The 19,603-nt window shown below is 46.0% G+C and overlaps 1 protein-coding gene across 2 annotated transcripts in view; it reads left to right on the top strand.

Annotated features, from left to right (window-relative positions):
* LOC143274820 (serine/threonine-protein kinase 36-like) overlaps positions 1–19,603 on the top strand; it is a 78,049-nt gene that overhangs the window by 36,935 nt on the left and 21,511 nt on the right. For both annotated transcript variants that reach the window (XM_076578751.1, XM_076578750.1), the window contains 8 exons: positions 2,446–2,596; positions 4,803–4,933; positions 8,477–8,584; positions 10,393–10,488; positions 12,375–12,469; positions 13,944–14,007; positions 15,733–15,843; positions 18,894–19,049. In XM_076578751.1, the coding sequence (XP_076434866.1) occupies positions 2,446–2,596; positions 4,803–4,933; positions 8,477–8,584; positions 10,393–10,488; positions 12,375–12,469; positions 13,944–14,007; positions 15,733–15,843; positions 18,894–19,049 (912 nt within the window). The remainder of the gene's footprint in view (positions 1–2,445; positions 2,597–4,802; positions 4,934–8,476; positions 8,585–10,392; positions 10,489–12,374; positions 12,470–13,943; positions 14,008–15,732; positions 15,844–18,893; positions 19,050–19,603) is intronic.

Below are 19,603 nucleotides of genomic sequence, written 5' to 3'. Positions count from 1 at the left end.
TGAAGCCATGTGTGTGTGTGCAGTGTGTGATGTACCGGAGTGAAGACGTGTGTGTGTGTGCAGTGTGTGATGTACCAGAGCGAAACAATGTGTGTGTGCAGTGTGTGATGTACCAGAGTGAAGCCATGTGTGTGTGCAGTGTGTGGTGTACCGGAGTGAAGACGTGTGTGTGTGTGCAGTGTGTGATGTACCAGAGCGAAACAATGTGTGTGTGCAGTGTGTGATGTACCAGAGTGAAGCCATGTGTGTGTGCAGTGTGTGATGTACCAGAGTGAAGCCATGTGTGTGTGTGTGTGTGTGCAGTGTGTGATGTACCAGAGTGAAGCCATGTGTGTGTGTGCAGTGTGTGATCTACCAGAGTGAAGCAATGTGTGTGTGTGTGCAGTGTGTGATGTACCAGAGTGAAGCCATGTGTGTGTGTGTGCTGTGTGTGATCTACCAGAGTGAAGCCATGTGTGTGTGCAGTGTGTGATCTACCAGACCGAAGCAAAGTGTGTGTGTGCAGTGTGTGATGTACCAGTGTGAAGCCATGTGTGTGTGCAGTGTGTGATGTACCAGAGTGAAGCCATGTGTGTGTGTGCAGTGTGTGATGTACCAGAGTGAAGCCATGTGTGTGTGTGCAGTGTGTGATCTACCAGAGTGAAGCCATGTGTGTGTGTGCAGTGTGTGATGTACCAGAGTGAAGCAATGTGTGTGTGTGCAGTGTGTGATCTACCAGAGTGAAGCCATGTGTGTGTGTGCAGTGTGTGATCTACCAGAGTGAAGCCATGTGTGTGTGTGCAGTGTGTGATCTACCAGAGTGAAGCCATGTGTGTGTGTGCAGTGTGATATCTACCAGAGTGAAGCAATGTGTGTGTGTGCAGTGTGTGATCTACCAGAGTGAAGCCATGTGTGTGTGTGCAGTGTGTGATCTACCAGAGTGAAGCAATGTGTGTGTGTGTGTGTGCAGTGTGTGATGTACCAGAGTGAAGCAATGTGTGTGTGCAGTGTGTGATGTACCAGAGTGAAGCAATGTGTGTGTGTGCAGTGTGTGATCTACCAGAGTGAAGCCATGTGTGTGTGCTGTGTGTGATGTACCAGAATGAAGCAGTGTGTGTGTGCAGTGTGTGATGTACCAGAATGAAGCAGTGTGTGTGTGTGTGTGTGTGTGATCTTCTCTCCATGTGATGTATGCTGGACACTCACTGCACAGCTGACTAGTCACATGGACACTGAACATGTGAAGTGTGTTCCACAGTGATGGCAGTGTGTGATCTGCCAGAGTGAAGCAATGTGTGTGTGCAGTGTGTGATCTGCCAGAGTGAAGCCATGTGTGTGTGCAGTGTGTGATGTACCAGAGTGAAGCCATGTGTGTGTGCAGTGTGTGATCTACCAGAGTGAAGCAATGTGTGTGTGCAGTGTGTGATCTACCAGAGTGAAGCCATGTGTGTGTGTGCAGTGTGTGATCTACCAGAGTGAAGCAATGTGTGTGTGTGTGCAGTGTGTGATCTACCAGAGTGAAGCCATGTGTGTGTGCAGTGTGTGATGTACCAGAGTGAAGCCATGTGTGTGTGCAGTGTGTGATGTACCAGAGTGAAGCCATGTGTGTGTGTGCAGTGTGTGATGTACCAGTGTGTGATCTACCAGAGTGAAGCCATGTGTGTGTGCAGTGTGTGATGTACCAGAGTGAAGCCATGTGTGTGTGCAGTGTGTGATCTACCAGAGTGAAGCCATGTGTGTGTGTGCAGTGTGTGATGTACCAGTGTGTGATCTACCAGAGTGAAGCAATGTGTGTGTGTGCAGTGTGTGATCTACCAGAGTGAAGCCATGTGTGTGTGTGCAGTGTGTGATGTACCAGAGTGAAGCCATGTGTGTGTGCAGTGTGTGATCTACCAGAGTGAAGCCATGTGTGTGTGTGCAGTGTGTGATGTACCAGAGTGAAGCCATGTGTGTGTGTGCAGTGTGTGATCTACCAGAGTGAAGCCATGTGTGTGTGCAGTGTGTGATCTACCAGAGTGAAGCAATGTGTGTGTGTGCAGTGTGTGATCTACCAGAGTGAAGCAATGTGTGTGTGTGCAGTGTGTGATGTACCAGTGTGTGATCTACCAGAGTGAAGCAATGTGTGTGTGTGCAGTGTGTGATCTACCAGAGTGAAGCCATGTGTGTGTGTGTGATCTACCAGAGTAAAGCCATGTGTGTGTGCTGTGTGTGATGTACCAGAATGAAGCAGTGTGTGTGTGTGTGTGTGTGTGTGATCTTCTCTCCATGTGATGTATGCTGGACACTCACTGCACAGCTGACTAGTCACATGGACACTGAACATGTGAAGTGTGTTCCACAGTGATGGCAGTGTGTGATCTGCCAGAGTGAAGCAATGTGTGTGTGCAGTGTGTGATCTACCAGAGTGAAGCCATGTGTGTGTGCAGTGTGTGATCTACCAGAGTGAAGCAATGTGTGTGTGTGCAGTGTGTGATCTACCAGAGTGAAGCCATGGAGCGCAGTGCCGTGGAGCAGGCGGAGCAGTACTACCAGAGTGTGGCCGGCCCTCACAAACACCTGGTGCACACTCTGCTGCTCCTCACCAACAACGATGCTGCCAAACTGAGCAGGTTGACAGGTAGGTAGACACCTGAAAAACACTGCCAAACTGAGTGGGTTGACAGGTACGTAGACACCTGAACAACACTGCCAAACTGAGTGGGTTGACAGGTACGTAGACACCTGAACAACACTGCCAAACTGACCAGGTTGACAGGTATGTAGACACCTGAACAACACTGCCAAACTGAGCAGGTTGACAGGTAGGTAGACACCTGAACAACACTGCCAAACTGACCAGTTTGACAGGTAGGTAGACACCTAAACAACACTGCCAAATTGAGCAGGTTGACAGGTAGGTAGACACCTGAGCAACACTGCCAAACTGACCAGGTTGACAGGTAGGTAGACACCTGAGCAACACTGCCAAACTGACCAGGTTGACAGGTATGTAGACACCTGAACAACACTGCCAAACTGACCAGTTTGACAGGTAGGTAGACACCTAAACAACACTGCCAAATTGAACAGGTTGACAGGTAAGTAGACACTTGAACAGCACTGCCAAACTGAGCGGGTTGACAGGTAGGTAGACACCTGAACAACACTGCCAAATTGAGCAGGTTGACAGGTATGTAAACACCTGAGCAACACTGCCAAACTGACCAGTTTGACAGGTATGTAGACACCTGAACAACACTGCCAAACTGACCAGTTTGACAGGTAGGTAGACACCTAAACAACACTGCCAAATTGAACAGGTTGACAGGTAGGTAGACACCTGAACAACACTGCCAAAGTGAACAGGTTGACAGGTGGGTAGACACCTGAACAACACTGCCACACTGAGCAGGTTGACAGGTAGGTAGATAGACACCTGAATGGCATTGTATGATGTATTACAATAAGATGTCATGTCACATTGTGTTGTCAGTGTCACAAATGTTGTTAGTGTGATGATGGTTTGTCATGTCAGTGTATTGTCAGTGACACAGTGTGTTGTCATATGACAAAACATTGTCAGTGTCAGAATTCATTGTCATGTCACCATTTGATGTCGTGTCGCAATGTGCTGTCAGTGTCGTTGTGTGATGTTAGTGTCACATTGTGTTGTCATGTCATAACATGTTGTCAGTGTCACAAAGTGTTGTCAGTGTCACAATGATTTGTCATGTCACAGTGTATTGTCAGTGTCACAGTGTGTTGTCAGTGTCATCGTGTAATGTCTGTGTGACAGTGTGGTTTCATGTCACAATGTGTAGTCATGTCACTGTGTGATGTCATCTCACAGTGCGATGTCACTGTCACAGTGTAATGTCTGTGACAATGTGGTGTCAGTTGTCACAGTGTGATGTCAGTGTCACAATGTGATGTCATTGTATGGTGATGTCAGTGTCACAGTGTGATGTCAGTGTATGGTGATGTCAGTGTCACAGTGTGATGTCAGTGTCACAGTGTGATGTTAGTGTCTGGTGATGTGTTGTGGGAAAGGAGATGGGTGTAACTACGTTTAGATTTTGTACACTAAAATGTATATTTTTAATGTAGTGTGATGTGTGTGAGGGGTGTTGAAGAATTGGAAGTGAAATTCCAGTACTGTGATATGGTTTTTGGTTTACTGTGATGTCGAGAGTAGTTTTAAGTATCGTGAGAAGGTTTTTAAGTATTGTTATATGATACTGCATTATTTAGGCATATTTGTGTGATGTGTACAGTGAGTGTGTGGAGTCAGTGATATGTGTGTGTGTGTGTGTGTGTGTGTGTGTGTGTGTGTGTGTGTGTGTGTGTTTGGTTGGCTGACTGTAAAGGGTTGTGCTTGAAAGTTTTTTTGTTTTTTCCACTTTAGTGTTTAAATGCATGTTTTTAAACATCAGTTTCTACATTGTACAGCACAATTGAGCATGCTTTACATGGAAAGGAGCTTTATGAGTTAAATTCTTCTTCTTCTTCTTCTTCTTCTTCTTCTTCTTCTGTCATGTCACAGTGTGATGTCATGTCATGGTGTGGTGTTATGTCACAGTGTGATGTCAGTGTCACAGTGGAATATCAGTGCCACAGTGGGATGTCATGTCACAGTGTGATCCCATGTGACAGTGAAATATCAGTGTCACAGTGTGTTGTCATGTCACAGTGTGTTGTCAGTGTCACAGTGATATCAGCCTCACAGTGTGACACCAGTGTCACAGTGATGTCAATGTCACAGTGTGTTGTCATGTCACAGTGTGATGTCATGTCATGGTGTGATGTCAGTGTCACAGTGATGTCATGTCACAATGTGTGCACAGATCTGCCGGAAGTGACGACGGAGATGGCCGTGGAGAGAATGGAGCAGTTGGTCAACCTGGCAGCCAGCTGTCTGTCCGCCTTTGTCCACGCCCCCCTGAAAGGGCCCCATGCTGCTGTGGGCAAAACCAAGGTAGACAGCTCATGTCTGTCCGTTTTTGTCCACTCCCCCCTGAAAGGGCCCCACGCTGCTGTGGGCAAAACCAAGGTAGACAACTCTTGTCTGTCTTTGTCCACATCCCCCTGAAAGGGCCCCATTCTGCTGTGGGCAAAACCAAGGTGTACAACTCTTGTCTGTCCGCTTTTATCCATACCCCCCTGAAAGGGCCCTATTCTGCTGTTGGCAAAACCAAGGTAGACAGCTCTTGTCTGTGAGTGACCATTTTCCAGTTTGTTTGACTTGGTCAAATAGGGAGTAAAAATCCCCATATTAAATCACAAAACAGTTGGTTTTAGATTTTTTTTTCAAAATTTGACAGTGAAAACTTTCTCTTTGATCATTGGAATACATCGTTAAATGATGTTTATCAGCATTCGGTTCCAAGTCAGGCCTTAGAAGTATGGTATAACATTTTGAATAGTAACTGTAATAAACATGTCCCTTTCCAAATAGAGTCAAGCATAGGATAAAAACCCCTTGGCAAACAAAAGAAATGCAAAATGAAATATATCAAAGAGATTATTTGTTAAAAGAATGGCACTCCGGAAGATTTTTAAAAAAACAAAGAAACAAAGTCACATCTCTTACATGAGCTGAGAAAAAGAAATATTTTCTTGGTCTAATCAATCAAAAGAAAGACAAGAAATCTATATGAAAAGCTATATATAGACAGACAAATAAAGATAATCACTCTGTTTCAAATGCAGCTATAGATATTTCTGCTAATGCACTGAGAAGAGTTACAGAAGTACTGCCAGGAAAAAAACATCCACTAAGAAGTAGACATTAATGCTATAGATGTCCACAGCATTTTGACAGCTCTTAGACAACTGAAACAGACAGCGACCCATGGCACCAATGGAATTGACGGAAGAATTTCTAGGAGTGTCAGCACCAATAATTACTGAAACTCTCACTTATATTTACAACCTCTTTCTTCATAAAAAAAACCCAACAGTTTCCCTAGTGCTCTTAAAGAAGCAAAAATTATATCTTTATACAAATCAGGAAGCAATGCTGGTCTATCTAATTATAGACCCATTTTGATTCTGTCGGTACTCTCAAAACCACTTGAACAGCATTGATAAATGCCTTCTTTCCCATTTACACAAATATGATCTTATACTCTCAGACCAATCACTCTTGTCACACAGCTCCTACAAATTTAGTAACAAATGGTATTCCAATACAAACACTAAATAATATACTGGCGTTCTTTTTATAGATTTCGCAAAAGCTTTTGATGTTATTTTCTTATGACTTCCTCCTTAAAAAACTATCACACTACAGAATATCTCACAGTGCATTGTTACTAGTTTCATCCTTTCTTTCAAACAGGCAACAAGTAGTATCTTTGAATACCCACAAACCCCTATTCTTCTTCCTAACAAATTTGGTGTCCCACAGGGTTCAGCCTTTGGCCCCCTATTATTTTCTGTATACATAGATGATTTACCTTTATTCTTAAAAACACACCAGAATTGTTTGCTGATGACACTAGTTTAGATACATGTAATACTAATGCTCATCAGGTTTGTCTTACCATGCAATAAAACATTAACCTTCTTGTTAAATGGAGTCAGCTTAACCATATGGCTCTTCATCCTGATAAAACTTATGATAACCACAAGGCAAAAACGTCAAAAACTAACTGGAAATTTACATGTACTTTATATTGCTGATGTAAAAATTAAAGAAGTTGCGAATCACTAGGTTCTGGGAATAACAATCAACAATAACCTATCTTCGTCAAAACAAAGAAAGTCTAACCAAAAATGTTGCTTTGAAGTTATATCAGTTGAAAAGAAAGAAAAATGTCATTGCCATACAGTTTATGATGCAAAACATGTATCACTGTGTGGCTGGGTGGTATAACAGTGGTGTGACACTGTTTTATGGTGACACTGTACATGTATCAGTGTGTGGTATAACAGTGGTGTGACACTGTTTTATGATGACACTGTACATGTATAACAGTGTGGTGTAACAGTGGTGTGACACTGTTTTATGGTGACACTCAACATGTATAACAGTGTGGTGTAACAGTGGTGTGACACTGTTTTATGATGACACTGTACTTGTATCAGTGTGGTGTAACAGTGGTGTGACACTGTTTTATGATGACACTGTACATGTATAACAGTGTGGTGTAACAGTGGTGTGACACTGTTTTATGGTGACACTGTACTTGTATAACAGTGTGGTGTAACAGTGGTGTGACACTGTTTCATGATGACATTGTACATGTATCACAGTGTGATGTAACAGTGGTGTGACACTGTTTCATGATGACATTGTACATGTATAACAGTGTGGTGTAACAGTGGTGTGACACTGTTTTATGGTGACACTGTACTTGTATCAGTGTGTGGTGTAACAGTGGTGCGACACTGTTTTATGGTGACACTCAACATGTATAACAGTGTGGTGTAACAGTGGTGTGACACTGTTTTATGATGACACTCTACATGTGTAACAGTGTGGTGTAACAGTGGTGTGACACTGTTTTATGGTGACACTGTACATGTGTAACAGTGTGGTGTAACAGTGGTGCGACACTGTTTTATGGTGACACTGTACTTGTATCAGTGTGTGGTGTAACAGTGGTGTGACATTGTTTTATGGTGACACTGTACATGTATAACAGTGTGGTGTAACAGTGGTGTGACACTGTTTTATGATGACATTGTACATGTATCACAGTGTGATGTAACAGTGGTGTGACACTGTTTTATGGTGACACTGTACATGTATCAGTGTGTGGTGTAACAGTGGTGTGACACTGTTTTATGATGACACTGTACATGTATAACAGTGTGGTGTAACAGTGGTGTGACACTGTTTTATGATGACACTGTACATGTATAACAGTGTGGTATAACAGTAGTGTGACACTGTTTTATGATGACACTGTACATGTATAACAGTGTGGTGTAACAGTGGTGTGACACTGTTTTATGATGACACTCTACATGTATCAGTGTGTGGTGTAACAGTGGTGTGACACTGTTTTATGATGACACTGTACATGTATCACAGTGTGATGTAACAGTGGTGTGACACTGTTTTATGATGACACTGTACATATATAACAGTGTGTGGTGTAACAGTGGTGTGACACTGTTTTATGATGACACTGTACTTGTATCAGTGTGTGGTGTAACAGTGGTGTGACACTGTTTTATGATGACACTGTACATGTATAACAGTGTGGTGTAACAGTGGTGTGAAACTGTTTTATGATGACACTGTACTTGTATCAGTGTGGTGTAACAGTGGTGTGACACTGTTTTATGATGACACTCTACATGTGTAACAGTGTGGTGTAACAGTGGTGTGACACTGTTTTATAGTGACACTCAACATGTATAACAGTGTGGTGTAACAGTGGTGTGACACTGTTTTATAGTGACACTCAACATGTATAACAGTGTGGTATAACAGTGGTGCGACACTGTTTTATAGTGACACTCAACATGTATAACAGTGTGGTGTAACAGTGGTGTGACACTGCAGGTGGCGGGGTACCTGTCAGAGTTGCTGTGTGAGGGACCTGACCAGGACATGTCACGTCACTTCTTCCTCCTGCTCTGCCATCCCCCAGACTGCAGCACTGTGCTCAAGGTGTGTGTGTGTGTCTGTGTCTGTGTGTGTGTGTCTGTGTGTGTGTGTGAGAGTGTGTGCGTGTGTTTCTCTGAGTGTGTGCAGGGCTCCTAACCCCGCATGTCAGATTGTCAAGGACAAGTCAGCCATGAGGATGGTGATGATGGTATACAGACCCTTGTACTCATACTGTCAGGCATCCCAGGCCTTCTGCTCTTACCTGTGTGTGGAGGTGGTGACAGCAGTGACTGTGGAGGTGGTGACAGCAGTGACTGTGTGGAGGTGGTGACAGTAGTGACTGTGGAGGTGGTGACAGCAGTGACTGTGTGGAGGTGGTGACAGTGACTGTGTGGAGGTGGTGACAGCAGTGACTGTGGAGGTGGTGACAGCGGTGACTGTGTGGAGGTGGTGACAGCAGTGACTGTGTGGAGGTGGTGACAGCAGTGACTGTGTGGAGGTGGTGACAGCAGACAGTGACTGTGTGGAGGTGGTGACAGCAGTGACTGTGTGTGGAGGTGGTGACAGCGGTGACTGTGTGGAGGTGGTGACAGCAGTGACTGTGTGGAGGTGGTGACAGCAATGACTGTGTGGAGGTGGTGACAGCAGGGACTGTGTGGAGGTGGTGACAACAGACAGTGACTGTGTGGAGGTGGAGGTGGTGACAGCAGACAGTGACTGTGTGGAGGTGGTGACAGCAGTGACTGTGTGGAGGTGGTGACAGCAGACAGTGACTGTGTGGAGGTGGTGACAGCAGTGACTGTGTGGAGGTGGTGACAGCAGACATGACTGTGTGGAGGTGGTGACAGCAGTGACTGTGTGGAGGTGGTGACAGCAGACAGTGACTGTGTGGAGGTGGTGACAGCAGACAGTGACTGTGTGGAGGTGGTGACAGCAGTGACTGTGTGGAGGTGGTGACAGCAGACAGTGACTGTGTGGAGGTGGTGACAGCAGTGACTGTGTGGAGGTGGTGACAGCAGGTGGTGACAGCAGTGACTGTGTGGAGGTGGTGACAGCAGACAGTGACTGTGTGGAGGTGGTGACAGCAGACAGTGACTGTATGGAGGTGGTGACAGCAGACATGACTGTGTGGAGGTGGTGACAGCAGTGACTGTGTGGAGGTGGTGACAGCAGACAGTGACTGTGTGGAGGTGGTGACAGCAGTGACTGTGTGGAGGTGGTGACAGCAGACAGTGACTGTGTGGAGGTGGTGACAGCAGTGACTGTGTGGAGGTGGTGACAGCAGTGACTGTGTGGAGGTGGTGACAGCAGACATGACTGTGTGGAGGTGGTGACAGCAGACATGACTGTGTGGAGGTGGTGACAGCAGACATGACTGTGTGGAGGTGGTGACAGCAGACATGACTGTGTGGAGGTGGTGACAGCAGTGACTGTGTGGAGGTGGTGACAGCAGACATGACTGTGTGGAGGTGGTGACAGCAGACATGACTGTGTGGAGGTGGTGACAGCAGTGACTGTGTGGAGGTGGTGATGACTGTGTGGAGGTGGTGACAGCAGACATGACTGTGTGGAGGTGGTGACAGCAGACATGACTGTGTGGAGGTGGTGACAGCAGTGACTGTGTGGAGGTGGTGACAGCAGTGACTGTGTGGAGGTGGTGACAGCAGACAGTGACTGTGGAGGTGGTGACAGCAGACAGTGACTGTGGAGGTGGTGACAGCGGTGACTGTGTGGAGGTGGTGACAGCGGTGACTATGTGGAGGTGGTGACAGCAGACAGTGACTGTGTGGAGGTGGTGACAGCGGTGACTGTGTGGAGGTGGTGACAGCAGACAGGTGACTAATGGACAGATGATGATGATGATGTTACAGATCCTGTATGCATGCTGTCAGGCCTCCCAGGCCTTCTGCTCCTACCTCTGTGACAACGGTCACCTGGACTCTCTGCTTGACGTCCTCATTGGAAAGGTCTGTGTGTGTGGGAGGGGTGTTGATATGTGTTTGTGTGTGTGTGTGTGGGTGTGTGTGTTGTGAGTAATGCTGCGCTATTTTCAGATGGTATTGTGAGTTTTTCTTTTAATATTTTTCACACTCCTTTACTTTATTCATAGCACATAAACCATTAAAAATGCTTGGAGCTGTAGGGAGCTACTGACATAGTACTCCACTCCAAAGCAACAAAATAAGTGATTCTGATTGAGCTCACTGTGCCATACAAAAGCATAATGGAGGAAGCCCACATCTACAAGATCGAGAAGTATGCTAGTCTAGCCAGCAGCTGTAGAGGATCTGGCTTTCAAGCCAAAGTCGTCACCATAGAGATTGGTGCAAGAGGGTTTGTGAGCGCATCTGCCCACAGCCTTTTGAAACAACTGTTGATTTCTGGCAGAGAGAGGACATGGGCTCTCAAGGCAATAGCAGAAGCAGCAGAAAAGAGTTCCAGCTGGATCTGGTCGAGGAGGAATGAAAGTAAACTTCATAAGGATTAAATTTCCCTACTCAAACTAGGCGTACGATGGCTCAGTAGTTAAAATGTCTGCCAGAAAAGGTGACTCAGTCTTGAAGTGGCGACCACCCTGGAGGTGCGGGTTCGAACCTGCTGAGGACCAGGAAAACATAAAAAAGAAAAGGCGGCGATACAAGGGCATCCAGGAGTCATGACCTGGGTGCGGCCCGGCCCCCTTAGAGTGTAAGGAGTTAAGGGCCAAAACACTTGACTGAGGGGGGCTTCTTCTCTGAAGACTTTGTACTGTCTAACTCTCCCTAGAGTTTCTTTTATATATATATATATGTATGTATGCGTGCGTGCATGCATGTTATTATTATAGTGATTGTTTGTTATTGTTGTTAATGTTATTATTTGTTTTATGATTATTATTGTTGTTATTATTATCACATGGTTCACAGAAAGTTATAAACCACTTCATAAAAGGAGGTCCATTTTCATAAAATAACAGAATAAAGGAAAGCTGTTTAGATTATGCAGAGTGTCCTTGGTCTGCCAACAGCTTCATTGAACACACTGACCGATGTTTCAGGTACTATCAACAGCTTGAAAAATGTTTCACAATCAGTGTTTCAGTCAATGATTTACTGCTATTTTAGTGGTTTATAAATGACGGCAGTGGTTTTGCATTGTGAAAGGTGGAAGTACATGTGAAAGAAAACAGCTGTGATTAAGAGTGGTGCTGGTTACACTGGTTGCATACAGCACTGTTTTCTGAAAACTGAACTTTGTTTCACCTCACACCAACAAGATACTAGCTGCATACAGCGCTGTTTGCTGAAAACTGAGCTTTGTTTCACCTCACACCAACAAGATACTAGCTGCATACAGCGCTGTTTTCTGAAAACTGAGTTTTGTTTCACCTTGCACCAACAAGATACTAGCTGCATACAGCGCTGTTTGCTGAAAACTGAGCTTTGTTTCACCTCACACCAACAAGATACTAGCTGCATACAGCGCTGTTTTCTGAAAACAGAGCTTTGTTTCACCTTGCACCAACAAAACTGCTGTGCAAGTTCCCATGTGGTCCTTCACTTTTGGTGAACTCCGTATCTTGAAGTGGCATCTGCCTGATGATAATGATGGTGGTGATGATGATGATTGTGATAGCGGTGGTGATGATGATGGTGATAGTGGTGATGATAATGATGGTGGTGACGATAATGGTGGTGGTGATGATATTGATGGTGGTGATGATGATGATGGTGGTGATGACGGTGGTGATGATGATGGTGGTGGTGATGATATGATAATGATGCTGGTGATGATAATGATGGTGGTGGTGATGATATGATGGTGGTGGTGGTGGTGGTGATGATGATGATAATGATGATGATGATGATGACAGGTACCTGTGGCAGACATGGAGGTGAACACAGTGGTGGAGACAGTGCTCTACATTCTCTGCACACTGGTCATTCAGATGCAACAGCTGCCAGACAGGTCAGAGTTCACACACGGTCATCACTGCCTGCTGTGTGGGGACTGTGTGTTTCTGTTATCAGCAGTCTGCCATTGCTTTAGCTCACTCAGTACGGCCAGTCCTCTCTTCTCCTCTACACAGACCCCTCGGATGTCCAGTTGGGTGTCTGAATGACCCAACCTTTAGCTTCCGTCGTGAGAATTGTGGTATTCTTTGTCAACATTCACCTCTTCAGTATAAGAGCCTTCCGCTGGTAATATTTTGATGGTGGTTATTGGGGTGAAACGTTGTTAACGTTGTCTCTTTCGCCGTCCATATAGAGAGAGTTAAAGAGTGTGTGTGTGTGTGTCTGTGTGCATGTTGATTTGTGCATGTGTGTTGTTTGTATGTGTATTTTCTTGTGTATGTGTGTGTGTGTGTGTGTGTGTGTGTGTATCCTTGCTTGGAATTCCAGACAATGTCAGATTTTTTTCCACCGATATTATCTCATTACAGGTATGGGAGCGACCCAGGTCAATGTGCGTGAGTGATGAGGACAGACTTTGTGTGGACAGTGTGAGACATGTTGCTCTGACCCTGATAGCTATAGTGGTGTGTCAGATTTACAGTTGATGACATGACACAGTGTGTAAAGGGATGGGTGATGACATGACACAGTGTGTAAAGGGGTGAGTGATGACATGACACCGTGTGTAAAGGGGTGGGTGATGATATGGCACAGTGAGTAAAGGGGTGGGTGTTGACATGGCACAGTGTGTAAAGGGATGGGTGATGACATGGCACAGTGTGTAGAGGGATGGGTGATGACATGGCACAGTGTGTAAAGGGATGGGTGATGACATAACACAGTGTGTAGAAGGATGGGTGATGACACAGTGTGTAAAGGGGTGGGTGATGACATAACATAGTGTGTAAAGGGATGGGTGATGACATGATGCAGTGTGTAAAGGGGTGGGTGATGACATGACACAATGTGTAAAGGGGTGGGTGTTGACATGGCACAGTGTGTAAAGGGGTGGGTGATGACATGGCACAGTGTGTAAAGGGGTGGGTGATGACATGGCACAGTGTGTAAAGCCATGGATGATGACATGGCACAGTGTGTAAAGAGATGGGTGATGACATGGCACAGTGTGTAAAGGGGTGGGTGATGACATGACACAGTGTGTAAAGGGGTGGGTGATGACATAACACAGTGTGTAAAGGGATGGGTGATGACATGACACAGTGTGTAAAGGGATGGATGATGACATGACACAGTGTGTAAAGAGATGGGTGATGACATGACACAGTGTGTAAAGGGGTGAGTGATGACATGACACAGTGTGTAAAGGGGTGGGTGATGACATGGCACAGTGTGTAAAGGGATGGGTGATGACATGACACAGTGTGTAAAGGGGTGGGTGATGACATGACACAGTGTGTAAAGGGGTGGGTGATGACATGGCACAGTGTGTAAAGGGGTGGGTGATGACACCGCGCAGTGTATTGCAGACTGTCGGACGCATCAGCCATGATGGTGTCAATCTTCCTGGACTCCACACTGGCCAGCCACACGGTGAGTCAATGCGACACACTGCTTTCCTCTCTACACTACACACTGCTTTCCTCTCTACTCTACACACTGCTTTCCTCTCTACACTACACACTGCTTTCCACAACACACTGCTTTCCTCTCTACACTACACACTGCTTTCCTCTCTACACTACACACTGCTTTCCTCTCTACAACACACTGTTTTCCTCTCTACACTACACACTGCTTTCCTCTCTACACTACACACTGCTTTCCTCTCTACACTACACACTGCTTTCCACAACACACTGCTTTCCTCTCTACACTACACACTGCTTTCCTCTCTACACTACACACTACTTTCTACACTACACTACACACTGCTTTCCTCTCTACACTACACACTGCTTCCCTCTCTCTACACTACACACTGCTTCCCTCTCTCTACGCTACACACTGCTTCCCTCTCTCTACACTACACACTGCTTTCCTTTCTACACTACACACTGCTTTCCTCTCTACACTACACACTGCTTTCCTCTCTACACTACACACTGCTTTCCTCTCTACTTTACACACTGCTTTCCTCACTACACACTGCTTTCCTCTCTAAACTACACACTGCTTTCCTCTCTACTTTACACACTGCTCTCTGCACTACACACTGCTTTCATCTCTATATTTCCTCTCTACACTACACACTGCTTTCCTCTCTACACTACACACTGCTTTCCTCTCTGCTTTCCTCTCTACACTACACACTGCTTTCCTCTTTCCTCTCTACACTGCACACTGCTTTCCTCTCTACACTGCACACTGCTTTCCTCACTACAGACTGCTATCCTCTCTACACTACACACTACTTTCCTCTCTACACTACACACTACTCTCTACACTACACACTGCTTTCCTCACTACACACTGCTTTCCTCTCTCTCTACACTACACACTGCTATCCTCTCTACACTATACACTACTTTCCTCTCTACACTACACACTACTCTCTACACTGCACACTGCTCTCTACACTACACACTGCTTTCCTCTCTATGCTGCACACTGCTTTCCTCTCTCTCCTCTCTCTACACTACACACTGCTTTCCTCTCTATGCTGCACACTGCTTTCCTCTCTCTCCTCTCTCTACACAACACACTGCTTTCCTCTCTACACTACACACTGCTTTCCTCTCTGTGCTGTACACTGCTTTCCTCTCTCTCCTCTCTCTACACTACACACTGCTTTCACACTGCTTTCCTCTCTCCACACACACACACACACACACACACACACACACACACACATCACACCATGACAACATAAAACTCATACGGACAGACTGTCAGACCGACAGCACTGACGCATGCATGCACGGATGGAGATATACACATACACATGCACACATATACGCATAGTTTGGCAAAACAGCCATTGTACCTCTACACTGCCTGCATCATTTTAACAACACAGACACTGACATGGTGACTGGCTGTGTTCAGAAGATGTGAGAACTGTTTTGCAGACAGCCTGTTTTAGCATTGTCAACAGAACGACACTGACATAGTGACAGGCTGTGTTCAGAAGATGTGAGAACTGTTTTGCAGGCAGCCCATTATAGCATTGTCAGCAGAACGACACTGACATAGTGACTGGCTGTGTTCAGAAGATGATGAGAACTGTTTTGCAGCAGCCTGTTTTAGCATTGTCAGCAGAACGACACTGACATAGTGACTGGCTGTGTTCAGAAGATGATGAGAACTGTTTTGCAGGCAGCGGCAGCCCTGTTGTTCAGTCAGATGGTGGCCTGTGGCGTGTCCTGTGAGGTCCAACCTGAGGAGATGCTTCAGGCCTGTCTGTCTGTCTTCACCGACCTGGCTCAGGTGTTTATACATTGATCACATGGTGTTTAGACAATGATCACATGGTGTTTAGACATTGATCACATGGTGTTTAGACATTGATCACATGGTGTTTTTACATTGATCATATGGTGTTTTTACATTGATCACATGGTGTTTAGACACTGATCATATGGTGTTTAGACATTGATCACATGGTGTTTTTACATTGATCACATGTGTTTTTACACTGATCACATGGTGTTTTTACATTGATCACATGGTGTTTAGACACTGATCATATGGTGTTTAGACATTGATCACGTGGTGTTTACACATTGATCATAGAGTGTTTACACATTGATCATATGGTGTTTAGACACTGATGACATGGTTTTAATATATTGATGATGTTCATGGATTGATCACATGGTGTGTATACATTGATGACATATCATAATAACAGACAGTTGCATGACAGTTTTTATACATTGACGATGTCATAATAACACGCAGCTGTATGACAGTCTTGATGCATTATCATCTGGAGAAAGATGGCAGAATGCTTAACACACTTGCCAATACAGTGTCTGTGAGGGTCTGAGGGTCTGGGTTCAAAGCCATCTTTTCTCCCAGGTTCGATTGGAAAATCAAACTGAGTGCCTAGTCCTTCGGATGAGATGATAAACTGAGATCCTGTGTGTAGCGTGCACTAAATGCACAGAAAAAGAACCCATGGCAACTTAAGTGTTGTCCTCTGGCAAAGAAATCTGTAGAATGTCATCAGTGTTGGCAGATTCATGGGGGGCTGTTGTTTGAGGGACATGGTGGTGGTCTCCACTCTGGGAGGGATGCTCACTCAGTCTGGCTTCGCGACTAAGCCATTATTGTCGTTAGTAGGAGGCTTAGTAGGTGGTGTCCTAAGTACGTTAAAACAGAACAGGCACCACTGAACACCACCAAAGTGACTCAGCAGCAGTGCAGGGTCTCCTCTGGTGTGTGGCCTCCTGGCAACCTAACATCAATGGTTCCCTGTGGACTGCCGACGCTGGAACTGCAACAGATGAACCCGGCTGTGGCCGTGTATGGGGGAATCTAAATGAGCGGCGTGGGAGTAATACCACTGAAACGGTGCAGATGATGGGGCAGCAAAAAAAAAAAAAAAGAAATCTGTAGAAGAAATTCACTCTATCAGAGTACACAAAAGTATGAACTCAGGGCCTGACAAGATCATTGGGTTATGTCGCTGTCAGACATGTGCCAAGCAGACAGGAATTGTGAGAGGTAGTGAGGCCTTGAGAATGTGAAAGTGATTGACTATGGCATGATGACGTGTTGAGGTGTGTGTGTGCTGTCCCTTTGACTACGGCATGATGACGTGTTCAGGTGTGTGTGTGCTGCACCTTTGACTACAGCATGATGACGTGTTCAGGTGTGTGTGCGCTGTCCCTTTGACTGCGGCATGATGACGTGTTCAGGTGTGTGTGTACTGCCCCTTTGACTATGGCATGATGACGTGTTCAGGTGTGTGTACGCTGTCCCTTTGACTATGGCATGATGACGTGTTCAGGTGTGTGTGTACGCTGTCCCTTTGACTATGGCATGATGACGTGTTCAGGTGTGTGTGTACTGCCCCTTTGACTATGGCATGATGACGTGTTCAGGTGTGTGTGTACTGCCCCTTTGACTATGGCATGATGACGTGTTCAGGTGTGTGTGTACTGCCTCTTTGACTATGGCATGATGACGTGTTCAGGTGTGTGTACGCTGTCCCTTTGACTATGGCATGATGACGGGTTCAGGTGTTTGTGTACTGCCCCATTGACTATGGCATGATGACGTGTTCAGGTGTGTGTGTATGTTGTCCCTTTGACTACAACATGATGATGTGTTCAGGTGTGTGTGTACTGCCCCTTATACTACAGCATGATGATGTGTTCAGGTGTGTGCGTGCTGTCCCTTTGACTGTGGCATGATGACGTGTTCAGGTGTGTGTGCGCTGTCCCTTTGACTACGGCATAATGACGTGTTCAGGTGTGTGTATGCTGTCCCTTTGCCTACGGCATAATGACGTGTTCAGGTGTGTGTACGCTGTCCCTTTGACTATGGCATGATGACGTGTTCAGGTGTGTGTGTACTGCCCCTTTGACTATGGCATGATGACGTGTTCAGGTGTGTGTACGCTGTCCCTTTGACTGTGGCATGATGACGTGTTCAGGTGTGTGTGCGCTGTCCCTTTGACTACGGCATAATGACGTGTTCAGGTGTGTGTATGCTGTCCCTTTGCCTACGGCATAATGACGTGTTCAGGTGTGTGTACGCTGTCCCTTTGACTATGGCATGATGACGTGTTCAGGTGTGTGTGTACTGCCCCTTTGACTATGGCATGATGACGTGTTCAGGTGTGTGTACGCTGTCCCTTTGACTGTGGCATGATGACGTGTTCAGGTGTGTGTGTACTGCCCCTTTGACTGCGGCATGATGACGTGTTCAGGTGTGTGTGTGCTGTTCCTTTGGCTGTGGCATGATGACGTGTTCAGGTGTGTGTGCGCTGTCCCTTTGACTACGGTTTGATGACGTGTTCAGGTGTGTTTGTGCTGTCCCTTTGACTACGGCATGATGACGTGTTCAGGTGTGTGTGTGCTGCACCTTTGACTGCGGCATGATGACGTGTTCAGTTGTTTGTGCGCTATCCCTTTGACTGCGGCATGATGGCGGGTTCAGGTGTGTGTGTACTGCCCCTTTGACTACGGCATGATGACGTGTTCAGGTGTGTGTGCGCTGTCCCTTTGACTGCGGCATGATGACGTGTTCAGGTGTGTGTGCGCTGTCCCTTTGACTACGGCATGACGACGTGTTCAGGTGTGTGTGCGCTGTCCCTTTGACTGCGGCATGATGACGTGTTCAGGTGTGTGTGCACTGCACTTTTGACTACAGCATGATGACGTGTTCAGGTGTGTGTGTACTGCCCCTTTGACTACGGCATGATGACGTGTTCAGGTGTGTGTGCGCTGTCCCTTTGACTGCGGCATGATGACGTGTTCAGGTGTGTGTGCACTGCACTTTTGACTACAGCATGATGATGTGTTCAGGTGTGTGTGCGCTGCCCCTTTGACTACGGCATCCTGGATGGTCTGCTGCTGTTGCTGCGGGAACTGGTTCCCCAGGTGGACATGCCCGTGGCTCAGCTCTACATCGAGACAGGCATCTGGGGCGCCATGTGGCACCGCGTCGCTCAGGCACTGCAGGTGTGTCATTATGTGTCATGGTGTGTTGTATGTCATGGTGTGTTGTATGTCAAGGTGTGTCGTGTAGAGACAGGTAGTTGGGGTGCCATGTGGCACCACATCGCTCAGGTCCTGCGCATGTGTCATGGTGTGTCATGGTGTGTGTTGTGTGTGTCGTGGTGTGTCATGGTGCATTGTGGTGTGTCATGATACGTTGTGGTGTGTGTCATGATTTGTCGTGTAGAGACAGGCATCTGAGGTGCCGTGTGTGTGTGTGTGCATGTGTGTGTGTGTGTTTGTGTGTGTGTGGTAAAGCAAAAATCAAAGCAAGCCATGCTTTCACTACTTTTTAGTATCTCATTAAGAAAATGTGTTAAACCTTTTTATTTCAAATTTTCTACAGTGGAAAAAAAAGAGTTGTAAACAAAATGTGCAATCAACGATTTTGTTTAACTCTTTGACTCCTGAACCTTGGTGAAATGCTAAAATCAGTGTGGCAACAGTTGGAAAGGTGGTCATGACTTTTTGTTATTTGCTGAACAGGTGACAGTGTGTGTGGTCATTGTGTTCAGGTG

The sequence above is a fragment of the Babylonia areolata genome, chromosome 29, assembly GCF_041734735.1.
Source record: "Babylonia areolata isolate BAREFJ2019XMU chromosome 29, ASM4173473v1, whole genome shotgun sequence".
Taxonomy (NCBI): Eukaryota; Metazoa; Mollusca; class Gastropoda; order Neogastropoda; family Buccinidae; genus Babylonia; species Babylonia areolata.
This window is presented reverse-complemented; position numbering and strand designations above follow the sequence as displayed.